The sequence below is a fragment of the Puntigrus tetrazona genome, chromosome 1 (assembly GCF_018831695.1).
Source record: "Puntigrus tetrazona isolate hp1 chromosome 1, ASM1883169v1, whole genome shotgun sequence".
NCBI lineage: Eukaryota > Metazoa > Chordata > Actinopteri > Cypriniformes > Cyprinidae > Puntigrus > Puntigrus tetrazona.
Window position 1 is genome coordinate 17103105 of NC_056699.1, and position 21061 is coordinate 17124165.

Below are 21061 nucleotides of genomic sequence, written 5' to 3' on the forward strand. Positions count from 1 at the left end.
TTTGAGGAAGCAGCAGGAGTTACTAGGACTAGACAACACCGCTAAGACTAGTTCCACCTCTGTGATTAAGGCACCCTAAACTGACTCTTAAGAAATGAATGCTTTAAATCATCAAGGGTGAAAATATTTCAAATAAATGCTGTTCTGTAAACTTTCGGACCATTTTAGAATCCTGAAAAAGAAAGTTGCGGTTTCCAAACCTCAAGCTTAAACAGTGATATTGCGATTATCAGCGGTGGTTATCATTATTAATGCATATAATTAATTTTCAATGGTTCTCAATTAAGCATTTGACATATTTTTTTGATGTATTAAATATCGAAAAACTTTTTTTTCAAATAAATGCAGTCATGTGGTATTCAAAAATTTTCTTTCTTTTTTATTCAACAGATGTGCATACATACAGACATTTTTGAGACGTCTTCAGTTTGAGAATAGCCAGTGTGAGAAAACAGAGCGAAAAGGGAAAAAAAGAAAAAAGAAAACAGAGTATGTTAAGAATATATCATGGTCCAGAAAAAGACATCATCCATCAAAATATGTCTATCTGACAATGGCAGAATGGCAGGAAGTGGAGCAGAAAGAGGACTCCATCAATTACCGCTGAGGTTTTTGCTGATAGATGGGGAATATTTTGTCCTTTACAACATCATGCCCCTGAAGCTTATCCTGCTTTTACACAATGCTGCCAAGACTTAGTCTAATAGAGTCATATATTAAAGACTTACTTATTTGTGCCTCGGAGGCCAAAGATAAAACACCTACCCGCGAGGGGTAAAGATTCAGCATGCAGTGGCTAATTTTATAACCGTCTATGGAAATTAATTCATAAATTTATGAATCCAATTACATTCGCACCACAAATTGGTCGAACTGAGTGCAGTCTGAGGTTATACCACCTCTTAACTCAAACACACACACACAAACATAAACTTCCTTCTGAACTTGCGTAAGAACTTATTAAGAGTTATGCACTGTACTTTGCCTCGGTTTTAGGGCTATTTTTTACCGTAGGATCCTGCAAGCCTTGCAGTCCTTCTCTTAGGGGTGTCAAATAGATTCTAATTACCTCGGCAGAATTAAATGAACATACGCTAATGGATCATGGGAGGCATAGCCTGGCTCCAAGGATGTGTAACCAATTGCACTCTTCACGGTTCAGAGGGACTAGAGCTGGAGGACTCGCTTCACACTAGACCTTCTGTATGTATTACCTCACTATATCCTTTTAAACCAAATGACACTTGACTGAGTCTTTGAGGATTTTACTCAAAAAGAGAAATAAAGAGAGAAATTGAGAGGCATATGTCATGTCCTGTGTGGGGAAGAGCACAGCGGTTCCTAGCTGTCTAGAGTCTTCTGAAATGACTGGGATCCGACTGTGCGTAGGACTGTCTACTTAACCCTTTGAGGTAGGGATCGTAGCCATATGGTATGGGAGCAGATCGTGTTCTATTACTAAGAATTCAAAAAAGAAATAAATCACTTAAAAAAAAATAAACCAATTGAATTTCTAGAAGAGCAGACTTCTAAAAGCACCACATGACATTTGATTTTTCCCTCCGCTTGCATAATATGTATGTATGGTTAGTGTTATAGCAAAATTGGGTATTTGCATACGTTATTTATGATATATAGTAACTAGTAAATCATTTACAAGTGAGACGCCAGTTACCTTGTTTTCTTATTTATTAAGTGACAAGTCTCCTGTCTCCATGTTGGAAGAAATCAGGAGTGCGGAAGCGATATGTGCGCTGTGGGAATACGCTGTATTTATCAAATACATTAATTTATCTCACGCGTGAGAAAAGAGATTTAGTATTCATCAAAATGAATGAAATACAGATTCAGAATATTACTGATATTCTGATAATGAAATGTTAAAGAACACAAATGTATCTAATCATGTTTAATTAACAAATGTCTTTGCTGCCGACCTTTGATCCAATTTACCCAAACTAATAAGCAAAAATGACTGTAGAAGTTTTTTTCATTGCTGAAGAGAACTTTTTTTTCCTGTATTCTACTGCAAACATGTGAATTTTTTTCCCTTCAGCTTGAGATTTATTCATTACGCTTTTTGGTGTAAAAGGGCCTTTACGTTTGCTATAAATATAACTTACAATATAAAAACAGTACCATTCAATCAGTTTCTCTTTTGTCTTTTTAAACGCGTCTATGGCAAATGCAATAAAAACAGTTACCCATTAGCTCATGAAGTAACAAATAAATAGATGAAATGATAATGGTTGGCTCAGTTTGGTTTGCACGAGTTCTAGTTTGTATAAATGTATACTTTTAGGGTTGTAGGATTTGTTTTAGTTATTTATTTTTTTAATCAGCAGGAAACTGTCAAGACTATACACTTTTAGCTTTTTATTACAGGAGATCTTATATCAGGACATTTCCAGGAATTTTGAGAGTTTAGCACACGAAAGTGCCCACTATTTAAAGAAACAAGGAAAGATGGCAGGCTGTAAGAGGCAGGAGTCCTTGCTTATAGATGGACCTCGAATGACTTCAGGCGGACAGTCATCCATGTGCACTCATCTGAAATGCATGCAGCTCACTATAATTCCAGGCTTTACAATGAATAATGCAATTTGATCAGTGAACTGGGATTTCGTTTCATGGTGCTTTGAGGTACTACCTAAATATCCCTTTCTCTGCGCGTATTAAGGAATACCGAAAATACAAGACCACGTTGAAAAACGGGTATTTTAAAAACTAATTTAAACCAAGAAATACACAGAATGTTTTACTATTAAGAAAAATAAGAAATAACTAAAATATTACACTTTGTTTTCTTAATAACTAATGAAATAGGCACATGAACAAAAGATGTTTTTGCTTTCATTGAAACGCAAAATAATCAAGAAAAATCTAATCATTTTGGAAATCAGTCTATGCCAGCTCAAGTGGCTGAAGCAAAGCATACATGAATTAATGTTTTTTTTGTTTTGTTTTACCCAAACGATTATGCTCATAATATAATGAAATTGTATTAAATGTGTGTAGAAACAAGCGAAATAAAAGCCTTTTTACTGGTTGGACTTTTCAGCCAGTGTATGTATCTTTATTTTTCTCTCTCTCTCTCTCTCTCTCTCTCTCTCTCTCTCTCTCTTTTTACTCTGAAGATGTTAAGTTACAGAATTGGGGCATTTTCCCTGCAAAATCCTAACCTTTTATGCAACAGACAGACATCGGCGCTCGTGGTAGAAAAGACACTATCTCACCAGCACAATTCTCACTAAATAAAGAACAGATGGCGATTCCACCACACATCAGACAGACTCCCTGATAATTGCACATGCTCATTTTAATCGCTGTGCTTCTGTGTTTTATGCAATAGGTGTGCTGGAGCACTATTTTATGTTGCTCCATCGACTGACACTTACATCTCCATAAAGCAAATCACTTTTGCTTGCATTTGTTTTAATGTAGGGAACGTACAGTGTGTGACTCTTGTAGCTTCTCAATTACTCTTTAGATGCTGTTTAGTTTAGAAAATTATGTTTTATAGAGAAATCTGTCTAGAGATCTCTCTAGGGAAGTTTCTTTCCACCACAGGATGCAATTTAGTCTCTTTTTTTTTCAGAATTGTGAGATGTCATAATAGTGAAATATAAACTTGCATAGAGATATATTCGGTTTCTTTTTTTTATCTGATGGTGGAAATAAATACATCTCTACCATAGTCACGATAGACTCACAAAGATGTTTCTCCAGATTTTCCTAGTCGTGAAAGAACATTGTGACAGAGTGACTCAATTGCAACTTGACAGATTGACTCAATTGCAACTGAGTCAGGGAAGATAGCGCGCTGTAACTCTGAAATGTAAATAACAAACAGGAAGGCTCAGAAACACTTACGGCTAGACAATTACCATAAGTGGCATAATTCTTTATGAAACAAGCTACAGGAACGGTATAACCAGTGCTTTTATTCCTTCCAAAAATTAGCTGAAGTTCTCATTTGAGAGCGAGAGTCATAAATTATCTAAATCATGCAGTCTGACATCCTGCAAGCGTATCATCAGAACAGAACCTCAGGCTGACGGCACAGTTCTACATTAAGTCCAAAGTGACAGACTGAATCCAGTTGTTTACTCAGAGCCAGTGGCGTAAACCATTTGATTAAAATTTTTACATAAACATTCACCAAATATTGCGCCAGATTGCAGTTTACGTAATCTCAACGAGAGGCAAGAAAGTAAGTAAAAAAAAAAAAAAAAAAGCAGGACTGAGTATTGGTCAGAGTCTTATTTTAACTGTGGCATTTGGAGTGAGAACAGTAACACAGCTGTTATTGTATAACCAGCGTGTTAATACATGCAGCTTTCACTAGATGCACAAATTGAATGCAATCCAAAGCTGTAAATAGCGGTTTGCTTTGGTAAATAAACCCACTGAGGTTCCTCCTGATATCTGTGATGACACTGGGTGCATTATTTATGGAAATAGTAAGCAAATTTAATGGTAGAAAGGACTGTTTAATGATCTTTTGTTTGACGGATTTGATTCATTGCGATCATGGTTAAGGTTTGAGAAGACTAAAATGTATTTGTAAGAAATCTAAAAAAACACATGCAGAAATGAATAAATGTTTTCTTTTAAATGTATACATTTATCTATTCATTTTATTTTATTTATTTTTATCGCGAGAACCCTTCTCCCAGTATCCGCTCCGACTTATAAAGCTTTGTTTACTTGTTTAGGCTTGAAACACACAGATAAAGAAACTGAGCTGCAATGTCAAGCAAACCCTTTAAGGAGCTTCTTTATCAAACAAGACAGAAAAAGAGTGTCTTTTGAGGACACGTGTTTATAGCTTTGTTTGCTCGATGCTCCAGATGAATAAAAATAATCTGCAAGACATGATTTATTTATGTGCATCTTTGCTGAAACATAAATTCACATGCGTTTCAGTCAATCTTAATTCAGTTGTGTGTGAGTCTGTGCATGTGTGTGTGCGACACGAACGTCTTTAAAAGAAGAAAAAGTGGTGGGTGAAAGATCCTTAGATTCAGAATTATATGTGTTTTTATTTGTATGTCTTTTGATTAATTTATAATCATTTGTTTACATAATAATTTTCAAATCTTTAGTCATGCATATGATTTATTATTAGATCTTTTCTTGAATTAGCATTATATTAAGTATTTTTTACTTGTTTATTCATTTATTATGTCTTTTAATTGATTATATTTCTTTCTAGTTGTTAGTTATTTTTTCCTGGAGTTGCACTAAATTGGGACTGGAACTTTCAAGTGTCAAAAAAAAGAATGCAAAAGCACTATGAAAATAAATAAATCATTTCTGAAGCCACACATTTAAAATGAATAGCGCAAATAAAATGCTTGCATATAGACATTCATTTCAAACCGGAGCGAGTGTCTTCCTTTTGCGGATCACACAAACATTTCCTTTTCCACAGAATCGTACAGGTTTAAAAAAAAAAATCTAATCTGTGACCATATCTTTGAGTGAATTAAACTGGACGGCTGGACTAATCAGTTATTGATTCACTCGACTAAATAGAACTATTATTTAACATAACAGCGGTTCTGTTTTGTGGTTCAGTGGTTCTACTTCTCTAAAAAAGCTAAAGAATCAAGAAAGATTTTCAGTTAATAACCCTATAACGTCAATTCATTACACTAAAAATCATACTAAAAATCTAAAAGTCTAAAAAGCTGCATAAATCATGACTCTATTTTGTTGTGTACTACTCGTACGTGTTCTAATGTATCCATGTTTCGCACATCTTGTAGTAGAATTCCCTTTACAAACATGTCGATGAGCATCTGCTTATGTAAGTAAGCAGACGCTTTTATCCAGGGTGACTAAGAGTTCGGTTATTTTAGAGTCTGTCCCTGCTGGGCTCAGCTATGATGGTTCTGGTTTCTTCCGGTTGCCAGTCTCAGCTTTGGCCGATATCACTTCCCCCAGAAACAATAATTTACCAAGAATAGATTTGTATGGATACTGCATCATCTCAACTGGAGATTGAGGTCTAGTGTGAATGCAGCGATGGGAGCTGATGGACTGAGGTTAATTTCCCATCAGCCCTAATGGCGGTCATTATAACCGCCACCTGCACCTTAGAGATGGCGTACCGGACTTCATTACCGCTCTTTTGACGTCATTCGGAAACGAAAAGAAATTGACCAATAAAATCTCCAATAAAATTCCCGGTACGGTGCATGTGCGTGACCTGACCTCAATTGAGCTAATCCAGACTGTTTCTCTCACATCTCCTTTTTTGAAAATTAACATTTCATCTCAGAGCCAAAGGGATTATCTTCCTGACAGTGAGCACAATTAGACACTATTACCATCAGCCTGTCAGAATGCGGCTTTCTTTCCTTTTAATCTTTCTTTCTCTTGCTGTCTTTGCATATTTTGATTAAGCAACATTAGTTAATGATTGCTGAATGCACGTATTAAAGACAAAGGGAGGATTTGGTATTAAAGACAAGTTTTGACAAACGGGACTGTTATTATTCCGTTATAAAATTAGAGGGTGTCACGAGGGTGACATTTTTTCCCCCTTACGACTATTCACTTGGATCTGACATAATTGTTAATATCAATACCACAGACTCAAAGCTTTCCAAACTATTTCTAGCGTGTCCTGACCAAATAAAGAAACTACATAAAATTTGTCCGTTTCGTTCAAAAGTATGTCTGTCGAAAAACCGAAAAACGAAGACGATGTAATGCATCGACATAGAATATTTTGAAACTTTTCATTAAGCCTAGGTATTACTTTATTCTCTTATCCTTTATGCTGCTGTCCTTCTCTGCTGAGATTTATCTGTATGGTTTATGGTTGCCTACATCTATCCTCTTACAGGCCAGTATAAAAGGTACATAAAAGATTACGTGACTGTGTTACATTAAATTCCTGAGGTTTAGTTTTGGCTGATTGCTTGAGCCAAAGCTGGTGTTGTTTATTTTTCACACAATAGTTTAATCCTTAGTTAAATTTGGTGTGTTAAAGGAATTGTTCACCCACCAAAAAAAACTAAAGAAAACAAAAAAAGGTGTATATAAAAAAGTGAAAACAAAAAGTGTTATACTAAAATAAAAGAAAAAGTATATATATTTTATATATTTATATTTAATCAATATATATATATTATATATATATATATAATGTATAAGAACTTTTTTTTTTTTTTAGTGGCACCTAGTAAACACCTCGTATTAAATATGTGCAAAAAGTGTACATAGTTGTATGCATTTTGCATCTTGCCAAAAGTTTTCAATATGCACAGTACGTTTTCATCACGAGACCAGGTTGATTGAAATATGTATATATTTATTATTATTACTGTTATTATTGTTGTTGTTCCTATTGTTACTTTAAAAATGTTGGTAGCTAAACAGTTCCCACCGACTTCCTTTGGAAAATACAATGCACATCAATGAGTACAAAAACCGTTTGCTTAAAATTAATCTTCATTTAATCTTTTGGGTTACACAGAAGAAAAAAATGAAATAAATCATGCAGGTTAGGAACAACATGAGGGTGAATAAGGAGTTTCAATATATATATTGGATTATATTATCACTTTAATTTCTCCTTCCTCCGTTCTACAGAATAAAGAAACAAACGGTCTTCCATCCTGAGAGATGTGTTAGCCATTATTTATTATTTTGTTTTATTATTTATTATTTATCTTTTCCACTAAACTCTCCTGTCGCGCTTTTTTAGGATGCCTGTTTAATTTATCGCTCCCCTAGAAGACATAACTGTCGCCGTAGACTGCTCCGGGGATTGTTACTGGTGTATAATCGCTGGGGTGACATCAGTGTGAGCTCCCTTCCCTTCCATACATCCTGCTGAGGTGTGTTAGGGATACATTTGGAAGTGTTTTAGTGACAGCAGCTAGCTGTGAGCCCGGCGAGATCTTTTTGTCACCGTCGCTCAGCCTTCTGATCTCTCCATAGTATTTGGAGGGGTGACCTACATTTCAGCACGCCGTTCTCGCTGGCTTCACCATTTAATACAGCAAAGGATTAGCAAGGGTCTTACTTTGAACAACATACCAGAAACCACATCAATCCTTGTTGAATGTTCCGTGTCCATCCCGACACTAATACAAAACTGTCCACATCCTGTGGCCAGATATTAATGTAATACTTTGGTCTGTCAAGAGAAAAGGACATGTCGCATTAAGCAGGTGTTAATATTACGTGCGTGTACCATTGATGTCCGCAGTAAAACACATTGCTGAAGATGCACTGTCACTGAAAAAAAAAGAAAAAGGAGGGCAACAGAAAAGTGCCGAATTTACATGATGGTTCTACTGTTATTGTCAGCATTTTATTGCAGCTTTCACGCTGAATGTTTTCGGATCCGGGCTCTTATTATGGTGTACCATGCTGTGAAATACAATTACTTTTTTTCAGTTTGCCACAAATGCCATTTTCAAATGTTTCCTGCCAAACCAAATAAAGACTTGTACATCCTTTTTTGAAATCTTTCACACACACACACACACACACACACACACAGGCAGCGCGCAAACAAACATTCTTGTAAAGAGCGAATTGATTTCCTGATGAAATGAATTCCTCGTGAAGCCAAAATTTCAGCAATCTCGCAGCACACATGCCCTGCAATGAAAGAAACAAACTTCCTAATCTGGCGGAAAGATTTGGGAGAAAGACTATTTGCTTATCCCTTTCTCCTATTCTGGTCCAGTGTCAGCAACTCTGGTTATTATAGCTATTTCACGCATCTACTGTATCTAAAGAGTCCATGATCATAAGCCCTGTATGGTTGGTGTCGTTTAAAGGTCTGGTAAATTCACAGTAGTCACTTGTATTATGAGAAAGATTAAAAACTTGTAGAATCGTGTTCTGCTGAGGAGGGGGCGTGGCTTTCTTCAGGAATCCTTGTTAGTGTATCTCCAGTGCGACCCTGGAGCACGGGAACTAAAACTAAAAGGTCTTTTCTGGTTTTACAACCGATCTGAAGATTTCTTCTGGTCTGGGTATTTAAAAGAAAGTTGCAAATCAGTCGGGACCTTCAGTAGTCAGAATGAGCCCGCGGTAATAAGTGTATTCACACACTTCCTACCATGTATCTTTTAAAAGTCAAGTATGCATCTTTGGGAATATGATGTTTTTGTATTGTGTTAATAATAAGCTGCTTTATTTGACATATTCTGATCTCGTTTGAATTATTTTTTTAGTAGATTACTGGGTAGTCTATCATTTCCTCAAATCTGCGTCTGGATTAGGTCACACTGGAGTACCCAAAGTTGTTATGAGCGCGCGGGGTGCTTGCTTAAAGGTATTATAATGACTCTTCATCCGCTGAGCAAGTCAGAACCGGTGAGTCTGCCTCCGAGGATTCAGTAACAGCAAGGCCATGTTAGGTCTGTAATGAACGGAGAATTTACATTATGGGATTTCAAAAATAATCAAATATATAAATTAACATAGAATAGATATGGATATATTCGTTTATATAGTTTTAATTATTAATATTGCCTAAATCCAATGATCGCTTAAAAATTGGAGTCAGATTGAACATGGAGCTAGACTAAAATTGTAATCAAATTTTAATAAATCACGCATTAATCCTTCGACCAGGGCATCGGATTCTGCTCTTTGGACCAGTGACTGGAATATCACACTCTCTTTTATTTGACATTAACTACATATGGACACTATTTAAAGTAAATAAATAAATAAGCATTTTTATGAATTTGTCTACTACTATTTAAATTATGGGCTAAACATTTTGGAAAAGTTCCCCCAAAAAGACTTAGCAGAATCAGAAACTTACATTAAAGACAATTTTAATACATCAGTTTGCCTGAATGAGCTGTACATAAGTCTTGGTATTTTTAACGTGACGTGATATAACAATGGTATCCACAGACTAATTATTTTCAGTCCACTGCATTATTTTCTTCCTGATAATTTTTTTTCCCCACCTTTGTACTCTGCTGTATGAAAAAAAAGACAACATATACTTCACATTTTTGCTCTGCTCTCCTGATTGAATTTATGATATATGCTATGAATAATTCTTTGGAGAGCACTAAAAAATCTCTCATTTTTTTCTGTAAATCCTCACGTCTCTTTCCAGGTTTGTTTTCACATCAACGCTTTCAAATTTATTTGTTATGCAATAAAGGCATATTACTACAATGATATTTAATACATACAAAAAAAACTGGCTATGGATAAAATCAAGCTTGAGGAGTTGTTTGTGGTATGTTAAAAGCAATTTATTATTGCATTTACATTTTTACATTTCCTATTGGTGAGAATAAAAGAAAAGTTACTCTTATGATTCATGCAGTGCATCTTGGGACTTTGTTTAACAATTAATCCAATTAATTTTAATGTACTGTTTTAATAGGCCTAATATCTGCATGCATTTTCTTGTCTGAGCAGATTTATTTATTTTTTTTACGATTTTTTTTATTTTAATTAATTGTAAATTAAAGCACCAGTTTTGACATTTAAATAATTACATCAAATTCATAATAAATATTATTATTATTATTTTTATTTGTTTGTTTTTTCTAGCCCTTTTCCACTTTTTGCAGGTTAGAAGTAATCCCTTTAAAGTGGTTTAAATAGTGAAAGTTACAGTATTAACATTTAGTTGATAGGGAATTATGATGTAAGTCATTTACGGTCCATATACTGATTCAATCTAGAGTCATTGTAAAGTCTATGCAATAAGTCAGGATTAGAAGTGGTTTTGAAGAATACCTAGTGAATGGACTGTTTCACAGATAGCAGACACACAATAGTGGACGAGGTGCAGTGTGCACCAGATGTGCCTCATCACACTGCCAGCAATATTCCTTTTGATATGAATGATTCTTTATCTGCAAGCATATCTTCTAGTGTGTTTTACAAGGACATTTCTATAAAGTCTACAATAAAATGCGCTCGCAGAATTCCTCTGGCTTCTTTTCCCACTTTGCCATGATGATGTTGTGTATTTGACCATGGCCTTGGGTTATCCAGTTGAGCTTCAGTAGCGATGCTGTCCTGGGCTTTGTAATCCCTCTCCCACAGCAAGCCCCTTCTGTGTAGGCATGACCAACTGGATCTGTCCCTCTATCAAAAAGCCACAGTGGCTAGCCCTGCTTCCCTTGCTTCTCATCCTATTTGTCCAGCGCTGTCTGGGACCAGCCCCTAAGCGTGTGTTCGAGGAAAGTGCCTTTGCCATAGGCCAGAGTCAGAAATCCAAGACCGGGCAAAGGAACAGAATCGACACCCCTGAGGCTTTTCCGGGTCTTGCTAATGGGTTTAAGACAGTGTGCTAATTTGTCAACCTGTTTGTGATTTTGTGCACATTGACAAGCCTGTTAAAGGTTGGCACGCTTACCGTAAGCCGATCGGAGCAATGGGGATTATTTAAAAAGTCTTTTAGGAAATATCTGTTGCTGTATATTTTCACTTTGATGTAGTGTCTCCTCAAATAAGAAGTGATTTTGTCAAACAATTCCTAAAGACAAATCACCATTTAAGAAGAAAGGACTGCCTTCCTTTAGCAATCCGAATGTTAATTTTGATTAGAATCTAGCTTTTATCCAAACCGAGACCTCTGTGGAAAGATGCCATCAAGCCATCTTTTTCATGTCATTTGAGGGCCCTACCCTTAACCCAATTGAAATTACGAGGACATCCACATTCAACTTTGAATGAGTATCTAAATTGCATCAATTAACATGGATGTAACCTCAGCCTTTTTCCATAAAGACGGTCGAATAACCCTATTAGAGTCTAAAATGTAACCTTGAACCATCCTCTGTGCCTTAACAGCATGTCTCTTGCACCAGAAGTGGTGCCTTTTTGATTCTTTCTTTACAATGATGACTTTAGTGAAAGGCTAGCGGGACAGATTGGGTCCTAAGGTAAATAATGAGAGGGTTTTGAGGGCAGCCATTAGTGACCTTAACATGAAGTAACCAAGACATGCCATTAAGGATCTCTTTTTAGAATTCTGTGCTCTCCCTATTCAGATGTCAAGTGCAGCGATTCTTTTGTGTACAGTGTGTCAAGCAAAAGACAATCGGAATGAAAATAAGTTTAAATCAAATGGCCCACAGATATCTATGAGAAATAAAAGGGTTATATGGAAGAAAAAAAACATAATTAAAATATTGACGGTAAATAGGAATGGTTTAATTTGAAGTAATGCCTTTAAAAACTTTCAGAGAATTATTCTAAATGCATTTTTTTTTTTGTGTGTGTCTCACTAGGGTTCCTGAGTACAGGTGACCAGGCAGCCAAAGGGAATTATGGGCTGTTGGACCAGATCCAAGCACTTCGGTGGATCAAAGAGAATATCCAAGCTTTCAAAGGCGACCCGAAAAGGGTGACTATATTTGGATCAGGAGCCGGGGCGTCCTGTGTTAGCTTGCTGACCCTGTCACACTATTCAGAAGGTAACAAGCATTTTGTAATACACAATTAGATATAGTACAGTGTTAACAGAACATTGTTTGGGAACTAATTTCCGACCAAATCAGCTAATTGTGAGATAAAATCAGGAATGAAGTCATGAGTGAGATATGTGCTGTTTTAGCTGTGAAATATATAAGTCACAGTTGTGGCACACATTACGATAAGTTGCAATTACGAGATAAAATGTCAATGACGAAAAAAGGAAGACACAATAGAGAGGCGTAATCATAATTACATAATCACAGACAAGGCTCAAACCTAATTCTAGACTCAAATGTAAATCTGAGCTGTTTCAACTGAAAGAAACTTGCATTGAATTATCTTAAAACATGTTAGTGACTGTTTTTTGGCTTACACACCAGTAATGCAGTTTTATTTAAATGTTCTAACTGAACTATGGCCTAATCTTGGTTTAGTAAGCCTTGTCTGTGAATCCGGTCTTGAGAGATGTATCTCAATATCTAAAGCAAAGTCATTGTTGGTACTAAAGTCACGATTATAAAACAAACAAAAAAATGAATAGTTCACCCAAAAAATAATATTTTATCATAATTTAGAGACATGTTTTGAAAAACCCGAACAGTTGTTTGTCCCTATAGATTTTCATAGCAGGGAAAGAGATACTGTGGAAATCAATGGGGACCATCAACTGTTTGCTTACCAGCATTCTTTTTTGTTCAACATGAGAAAGAAACTCAATTTTGGAATGACATTAGTGTGAATAAATTTTGGGTGAACCCTCCATTTAAGGCCGTTTTCAACTTGGTTCATGATTTGTCACCAAAACAATCATTTGGGCCTGATTGAAGACAAACTCTAAATTGATATGCATCTGGAAAGATGGCAATCTAAACCAGCAAATGAAAGAACCCATATCTTTATGCATGAATTCTGCTGCATGAAGGAAAGCTCTGTTTGTCTGGCTAGCAGAATGAATCAGTTAACCTGCAGCACAGATGAGGTGGAATCGGTGGACTATTGCATCACTGCAATTCATAATCAATACACCCTCTGTTTATCTGAAAATACTGCTCTTTGTGAAACAGGTTTAGTGAAGCACTGCTGTCCTGATATAGCCTTAATTTGTGTTCAGACTCATAAATAAATATAACTAATATTTTAAAAGAAAGCTGCTGCACCTGATGCAAGACCAGTGGCATTTGAACAAATGTTGGTCCATTTAGAAATGCTGCCTTGTGAAATCAAAGTACACATAAACATAAATAAGTGTATGAAGAAATGAATGAATGAATGAGTGAGTGAATAAATGAATGGATTAATGAATAAACAAATAAATAAATACAACAACAGCAAAGACAACAAAAACTATTTTTAAGGGTTAGTTTACCCAAAAATTTAAATGAGTCCATGCATAGTCACTGTCTAGTAATAAGATGTATAAGACCTCTTCTTTCAAATGAATCAAAATAATCCTGGCTCTTTTAAGCTTCATAATGTCTTCATTCCCCCCCCCCCAAGCCATGTGATGTACATTTTAATATGCATACGCATTTGACAACTTCTGACCTGTTGAACAAAAAACATCTGCCTGTGTCATTGTAAAGCTTGACAGAGCCAGGACAACTATTAATATAAATAATATAAATAAATACATAAATCCATGGATACATACCATACATACAAGTCATGCCCTAAATTGTAATTATGACAAATTATGAGAAAACTGATTATGTTCCTTTTTGTTTCTCTTTCTCTCTCTGATACAAAATTAAGCTTCAAAAACCATTATTTATTTACATTTACAACAAACACACAATCCCCTATTGAAAGATCTTCTATGTACCAAAAGCCCTTGGTTCCAGTGTGCCTGGCTGCATATAATTTTCATTGCAACAACAACCCCTACAAGGCATTCATCTGGAACTCAATTGTCCCACTATAAAAATAGATTTTACATTCAATGTCCAGCCTGGCTAGATAGCAGACGAAATCTAGTAATGGATCAAATGACCTCTGGCTACAGTTACTCTAACACTAACACAACCCCAAATAAGGAAGTGCCATATTTGATCAAAATAACAGGACAAGATGTACAGTTCCCTCCTGGTGTTCTGTCTGAAAGGTCGGCAGTGATTTATGAATGAATTACATAATGTAAATTGTAAAACAAGCAGAAGGGCATTTAATTTCACTTGTTACCCGCTACTCTCCCGAGCCCTTTGTCTTCAGATGCATGCCAGGCATACTACAGTTTTTTTCTTTCTTTTCTTCAACAACAACAAAAAAATCTAATATTAATAATAATATATAATAATTTTTGTGTTAATAAAATACATCGATCTATAAAATAACAACTTATTTCTTTTTTGTTAAGGAAATTGCTGTTATTTCCATTTTCCATTTATAATTATTTCAATGTGCCTAGTAAAGCCTTCATGCATCTGGGTTTGATTTGGACTTCCTTTAACCTAGTTATGAGTAACCTGTCTTTGTTTTATGGGAAGGGTCTGCTAAGCTCCATTGTCTAGGATTGATATTGACTAATATTTTTAATGGCCAATGCATTTAAAAAAACTCTTGACAGTAGTGGCGTCTTTTTGAAATTTGAAACTTGAGTGAAGGCTATTTTTCACTCTGTGTCAGTGCGTCTGAATCCTCGGTTCAGTCCAGCGAGATCCGTGCCCTGAGGTATTGCTATTTTCTAGGACACAATCTGTGTCAACGTGTTATGGCCACGGCTGGCTGAGCTGACAAAGGTACAGCATCAATGCATATGCATATTAGTTGGCGTCTATGTCAGGCACTGTCTGATATTACTTACCCATATAATATTATGCAGGGACAAAGACCCCAGGCTTTTTCTAAAGGCGCTTTCATCCTTTTTGGTCAGGTCCAAATGAAGTCTTCAAAAGCACATTGTAATATACGATATGAAATAAACAATCACCTTGCTTTTTGTTTCTTCAATTTCATTATTATTAATGCTCGGTTCTCACTTTGATTTTTGTTAAATGGACAGACACAAACACACAATCAATTCTGTTATTATTTACTTACTCCCGTGTTGTTCTAAACATATAAAACCTCATCTTGAATAAAGATATTTTGGTCACACGCAATTATTGCCATGAACAAACTATTAACTGCAACTATTGCCTCGATAAAGTCTTCATTTACTGCTTATTAATTATTAGTAAGATAGCTGTTTAGTTATTGGATATAATTAGGGATATAAAATATTATCATACAGAATATCTACTATTACTACAGACTATTAAACAGTACTATTAAATAGCCAATAATCTAATAATAATCAGTTAATAGTGAGTGCTGGTTCCTACACTAAAGTCCTGCCAACATTTTAAATGAAACTTCTGCTTCATAAAGTTTATGAAGATGTATGACACGATCCATTCATATGATGCATAGATTTAATTTAGGCTTTTGTACGCATATACGCACTGACCACCACACACACATAGAGCACATCAAATATGGTTCATGGCAGCTTAGCTGTACTTGCTTGATATGCAAACAAAACTCTTTGGTTCTTGTAGAAGCTTAAATGAGCTTAATCTACACATGGCGTACACTAAGCAATTTAAATGTTGGAGTTAAATAATCTTTTACTTAATAGTTTTTTTTAAATTATTTATTTTCAGATTTATTTCAGAAAGCCATCATCCAGAGTGGGACTGCTTTGTCAAGCTGGGCCGTCAACTACCAGCCAGCCAAATACACCCGCATACTAGCTGAGAAGGTGGGCTGCAATATGCTAGATACTATAGATCTGGTGGAATGTCTACAGAACAAAAACTACAAGGAGCTGATCGAACAGTACATCACGCAGGCCAAGTATCACATTGCTTTTGGTCCAGTCATCGATGGCGATGTCATCCCCGACGACCCCCAAATTCTGATGGAACAGGGAGAGTTCCTCAACTATGACATCATGTTGGGAGTCAACCAGGGTGAGGGTTTTAAATTCGTGGACGGCATCGTGGACAGTGAGGATGGTGTCTCTGCAAACGACTTTGACTTTGCTGTGTCTGATTTTGTGGACCACCTCTATGGTTATCCGGAGGGCAAGGACACACTTCGAGAAACCATCAAGTTCATGTATACTGACTGGGCTGACAAGGAGAACCCAGAGACCAGGCGGAAGACTCTAGTTGCGCTGTTTACTGATCACCAATGGGTGGCGCCAGCGGTAGCTACGGCAGACCTTCACGCTCAGTATGGATCTCCAACATACTTTTATGCTTTCTACCACCACTGTCAAAGCGAAATGAAACCTAGCTGGTCGGATTCAGCACATGGAGACGAGGTGCCTTATGTGTTTGGAATTCCCATGATTGGCCCCACAGATCTCTTTAACTGTAATTTCTCCAAGAACGATGTCATGCTTTCAGCAGTGGTAATGACTTACTGGACGAATTTTGCAAAAACTGGGTAAGTTGAAGCATTTTATCTGTTATCTCTGATATGTGTGAATAGTTATTTGAACACTAACCACAAATGAACCCTAGTTTTGCTTTACTAGCCATAGCTTAACTATGTTATTTGTAGCAGAAATGTAATTATACTAATGATAATCAAACCAAATGACTATATGCAATTCGTGCACATAGATCACATGATGTCTGCAATGCCCAGATGTACAAAACAGAACAAACAGATAATGTAATAAACACAGAGATGTTAGTGACCTCCATATCGGTACATGCAATTTGCAGACGTGGGGTAATAAGAATCAAAACTTTAGATTTTTATTATTTATATTGTCATTTAATTACATTTTTGTTTAAATGTGTAATTTATTGTTTTTCTTTGATGTTGGACATTTGTCATTGGCCTATTAAGTAGCACTTAAACATTTCTTTACCTGATCATTTCAGCATGTTTAGCAGATCTTCATTAAGATTTCTTAAGATTAAGAGTCTTTATAAAGAATGGTTGTTTTTAACTGCCTCAGACCACACAATGTGGAACATCACATTCTATTTAGGGAACTTGTCCTAAATGAGTCATGGTTTTGATTAAAGAACCTTCAGTGGCCTTTGCTGTCTCCTCACATATCATAATTCTGAAGACAGATTCAGTCAGATGATTGTTTTAATGGCATCAGACCTGCTTTTAACTAGCCTCTTTAGTTATGGGGTTCTCTCCAGCCTTTTCCCCATACAGCATCACTGCACTCAGGGCAAGCCCGTTTCATCCCGAACCTACTTCAAATATAAGTGACTGGGGCCCCCTCATACTTTCAGGGCTCCATTCGCCCTTTATAGGCAGAACAGGCGCTGCTGTTTGGCACCACTCCAGGTGATACCTGTGTGTCAGGAGATAGATTGGCAGGCTCATCAGTCCCTCACGTCAGGCTGCTCTCCCTCCGCTGGCTAAGTGTTTCTCTCAGCTCGAGTACTTTAAAACAGAGGAGGAAAAACGAAAGCAATTTCAGCAGCACTTGGAGAATGCTCGCTTTGCAAGAGAGTCACTCCAGCCTCTGGTAAACACTCCAGCGGTGATATCAGCCTCTCTGAGTGTTTCCACAAAAAAACAGGGCGAATAAATAACGCGGAGGGAAATGTGTAGAACGTATTGTCTCATTTGTAGCCTTCTTTTGTTGCAATGGTCGTCAAGCTTGGGTGCTCAGCCTGGAGACGGCAAGACATGAGTCATTAATGCTATCCCTGAGGAAAATTAATATACGTTGGTGTTCTGGATGTCAAGTCTCAACATTTCCTTTGTGGATTTTATGGGTCAGGTATATTGTACATGCACATTGTATTATGCATCAACAGCAGACACGAGATAAAAAGCTGAAATGGATAGATGGAAATCTTTGCCACTCACTATCATGTTGTTCCAATCCGGTATTACTTTACTTGTTCTGTGAAAAGTCAATGGAGTCCAAAACAACATTGAACGCTATTGACTTTTGTATACACAGAGAAAGAGAGAAAGAGAGAGAGAGAGAGAGAGAGGACACTGAGAAACAATATAGTTGTTTTTAATGTAATGTTCTATAGCAGTGGTTCTTAATCCTGGTTTTTGTGACCTCTCACTCTCCACATTTTGTATACGTTTGTCTTCTCGCTTCAGAGGTTTGTTCCATTCAGTCATAAGTGCCCTACAAAGTGGCCATCACAGGATATCTCGACATGATTCCAGTTCGAAAGGGATATACATGTTCCATTAAAAGGGCATTATGTGACTACTACGCTAATCTCAAGATTATGGCTGAATAACCTTCACACTTCTGTAGTAAGTTTTGTCTGTGCGTGATGACAGTGCAGGTGATGGTATAGAGCCAATTTCTGCTGTTAAGTGAAGTAAACTTCAGTTGATTTCCTGTGTGCAGGGAGTGTTATTTAATTGTCAGATAAATTTTACATTAATACAAACAGAGACATATTGAAACATGCCCTGGCTCTTCCAAGATTCATAATGGCACTGAATGGCTGTTAAAAAGTCCAGTAAAATGCATCTATCATTAAAAAGTACTCCACACAGCTCCGGGGGGTTAATAAAGGCATTTTAAGTGAATCAATGATCAAACACAAACACATAGATTCACTTCAGTAGGCCTTTTAATCTCCTAGAACTACGTGGAGCACTTTTTTTAACAAAGGATGGATGCATTTTTTTAGCCTTCAAAATCTAGGCAGCCATTCATAGCCAGTATAAAGCGTGGGAGAGCTAGGGCATTTTAAATATAACTCATTAGATTTGTCTGCAAAAGGTAAGTATACACCTGTGACAACTTGAGGGTGAGTAAATCATGAGGTAATTTTCATTTTTGAGTAAATGGTCCTTTTAAATGCAAAAACACTACATAACCACTGCATTTTTGGATGAATACAGTTCAGCATCTGTTTTATAAAATTGTATACAATTTTAACTTGTTTATCAAACATAAAAAAATAAAAGAAACAACTGACATCGTATCTATATATCTTTAAAGCACTTTATACATTTTATAACACTGATAAAACTTACTTTATAAAAAATAACACATAGATTTGTTTCAGCAAATAAAATAAACCAATTCGTCAGTGCTTTAAGAACAGCCCTCTCCTAAATAGGATGCAAAAAGCCTTTGCTTGGGTTTTAGTATGAACTCCCCTGCTGGAGGGCATGTATATATCGGCATGTACAGTGAAATTAAATGAATCACTTAATCAATGATTGGGTAATGCTGTAGAAAAAAAAAAAAAAAAATACTTTATTCATAAAAAAGTGAATGTCAATCACTCTCTAGAGGCAGAATACCCCCACTTTATGTTTTAGAGGAGTAATAAGATTAGTACCCCACTTAATATCACCACGTCATTCTATAGGAATTGAAAGAGGTGGTATAAACGGCTCTTTTATGACGTTTCTTGCTTAAATGCTTGCACAATTCAGTTGTTTATTGTTACTGCGTGACACACCGGTTAGCTTTACAAGCCCTGAAATATTGCCAGTATTGTGCATTACATTACAAATGACGATAATGGCTCTACACAGATATTAGTTCCAGGAAGCACGGGAAAATGTGAAGAAATGACTATCCCCAGTTATATTCTGCACACACCATTAAGTGGATCTTTAAGTAAATGCATTTCTGCATCATGGAATCACACCGTTTGCCAAATTCTGGCTGGGAGAGTCAAATCCGTTAATGAAAGTGAAAATCAATATGGATTTCAGCCATTACAGAAGTATACTCACTGACTGAAATGAAGCATAACATTCCCTGATGCTGTCTAAGGATACGGTGGATTTAACCACAGAAAAGGCTTTTGTAATTTGAAAGAATGTACCATCGCCTACAGTGTGAACCATCTGAATATAAACCTGTGATGACTGTATACTTAAGGCAATGCCTAAATAATATGAGCTCTGTATGACTGAATATCAGCTTGGCTGTGCAGTTTATAAAGTGTTTGGTGTTACTGAGATACGCACAGACTGGCACTTTGTCTGGAATGTTGCAAACACACTAACAACTGTTAGTCTTGAAACGAAAGCAACCCAATTTAAGATGTTTTGAAACACATTTTGAGTTTAATATCATTTAGCGTGGTTTTCCTTACTGTATTCTAGTTCATTTTTGCAGGAGCACTATATTACACACACATATATATATATATATATATATATATATATATATATATATATATATATTTTTTTTAATCTCAAACATCAGTTAATATTTCCAGATTAATTTAAGCTTAAATCTTGTAACCCTGTACACATCCACTGTATGGATCTTTGTTTTATTTTTAAATTAATACATTTGTAAATGCAATGTATATAGGCAATTTGAGTATATGTAGAATTACACTTTTGATAATATGTTTTTATTTTTATCTTTATTTTTATTTTTTCATTCATGCATACCCTTAAACGTTGAATTTAACATAAAAAAATGCTCTTCAGTTAAAATAGTGCCGGCTCTCATGCTGGTGTGCTGATGGAATCTGAACCAGTGCTGGATAGTACTTGGTGGAGAAACTACCAATCTCTAGCTGATTCAAGTTCGATAAGACATCTGACTCACATATACATATACATCACAATAGTAATTTGCATTTCATGTTGTCTTTAAAATGCTATGTAACAATTTATTTTAGTGTCTTTAGTCTTTAGTGCCTTATTC

At 36.1% G+C, this 21061-nt stretch overlaps 1 protein-coding gene across 3 annotated transcripts in view; it reads left to right on the top strand.

Moving 5' to 3' along the window:
- Positions 1 to 21061, top strand: part of nlgn4xa (neuroligin 4 X-linked a) — a 75488-nt gene that overhangs the window by 48049 nt on the left and 6378 nt on the right. For all 3 annotated transcript variants that reach the window (XM_043249805.1, XM_043249809.1, XM_043249819.1), the window contains 2 exons: positions 12252 to 12437; positions 16080 to 16869. In XM_043249805.1, coding sequence (XP_043105740.1) covers positions 12252 to 12437; positions 16080 to 16869 — 976 coding nt within the window. The remainder of the gene's footprint in view (positions 1 to 12251; positions 12438 to 16079; positions 16870 to 21061) is intronic.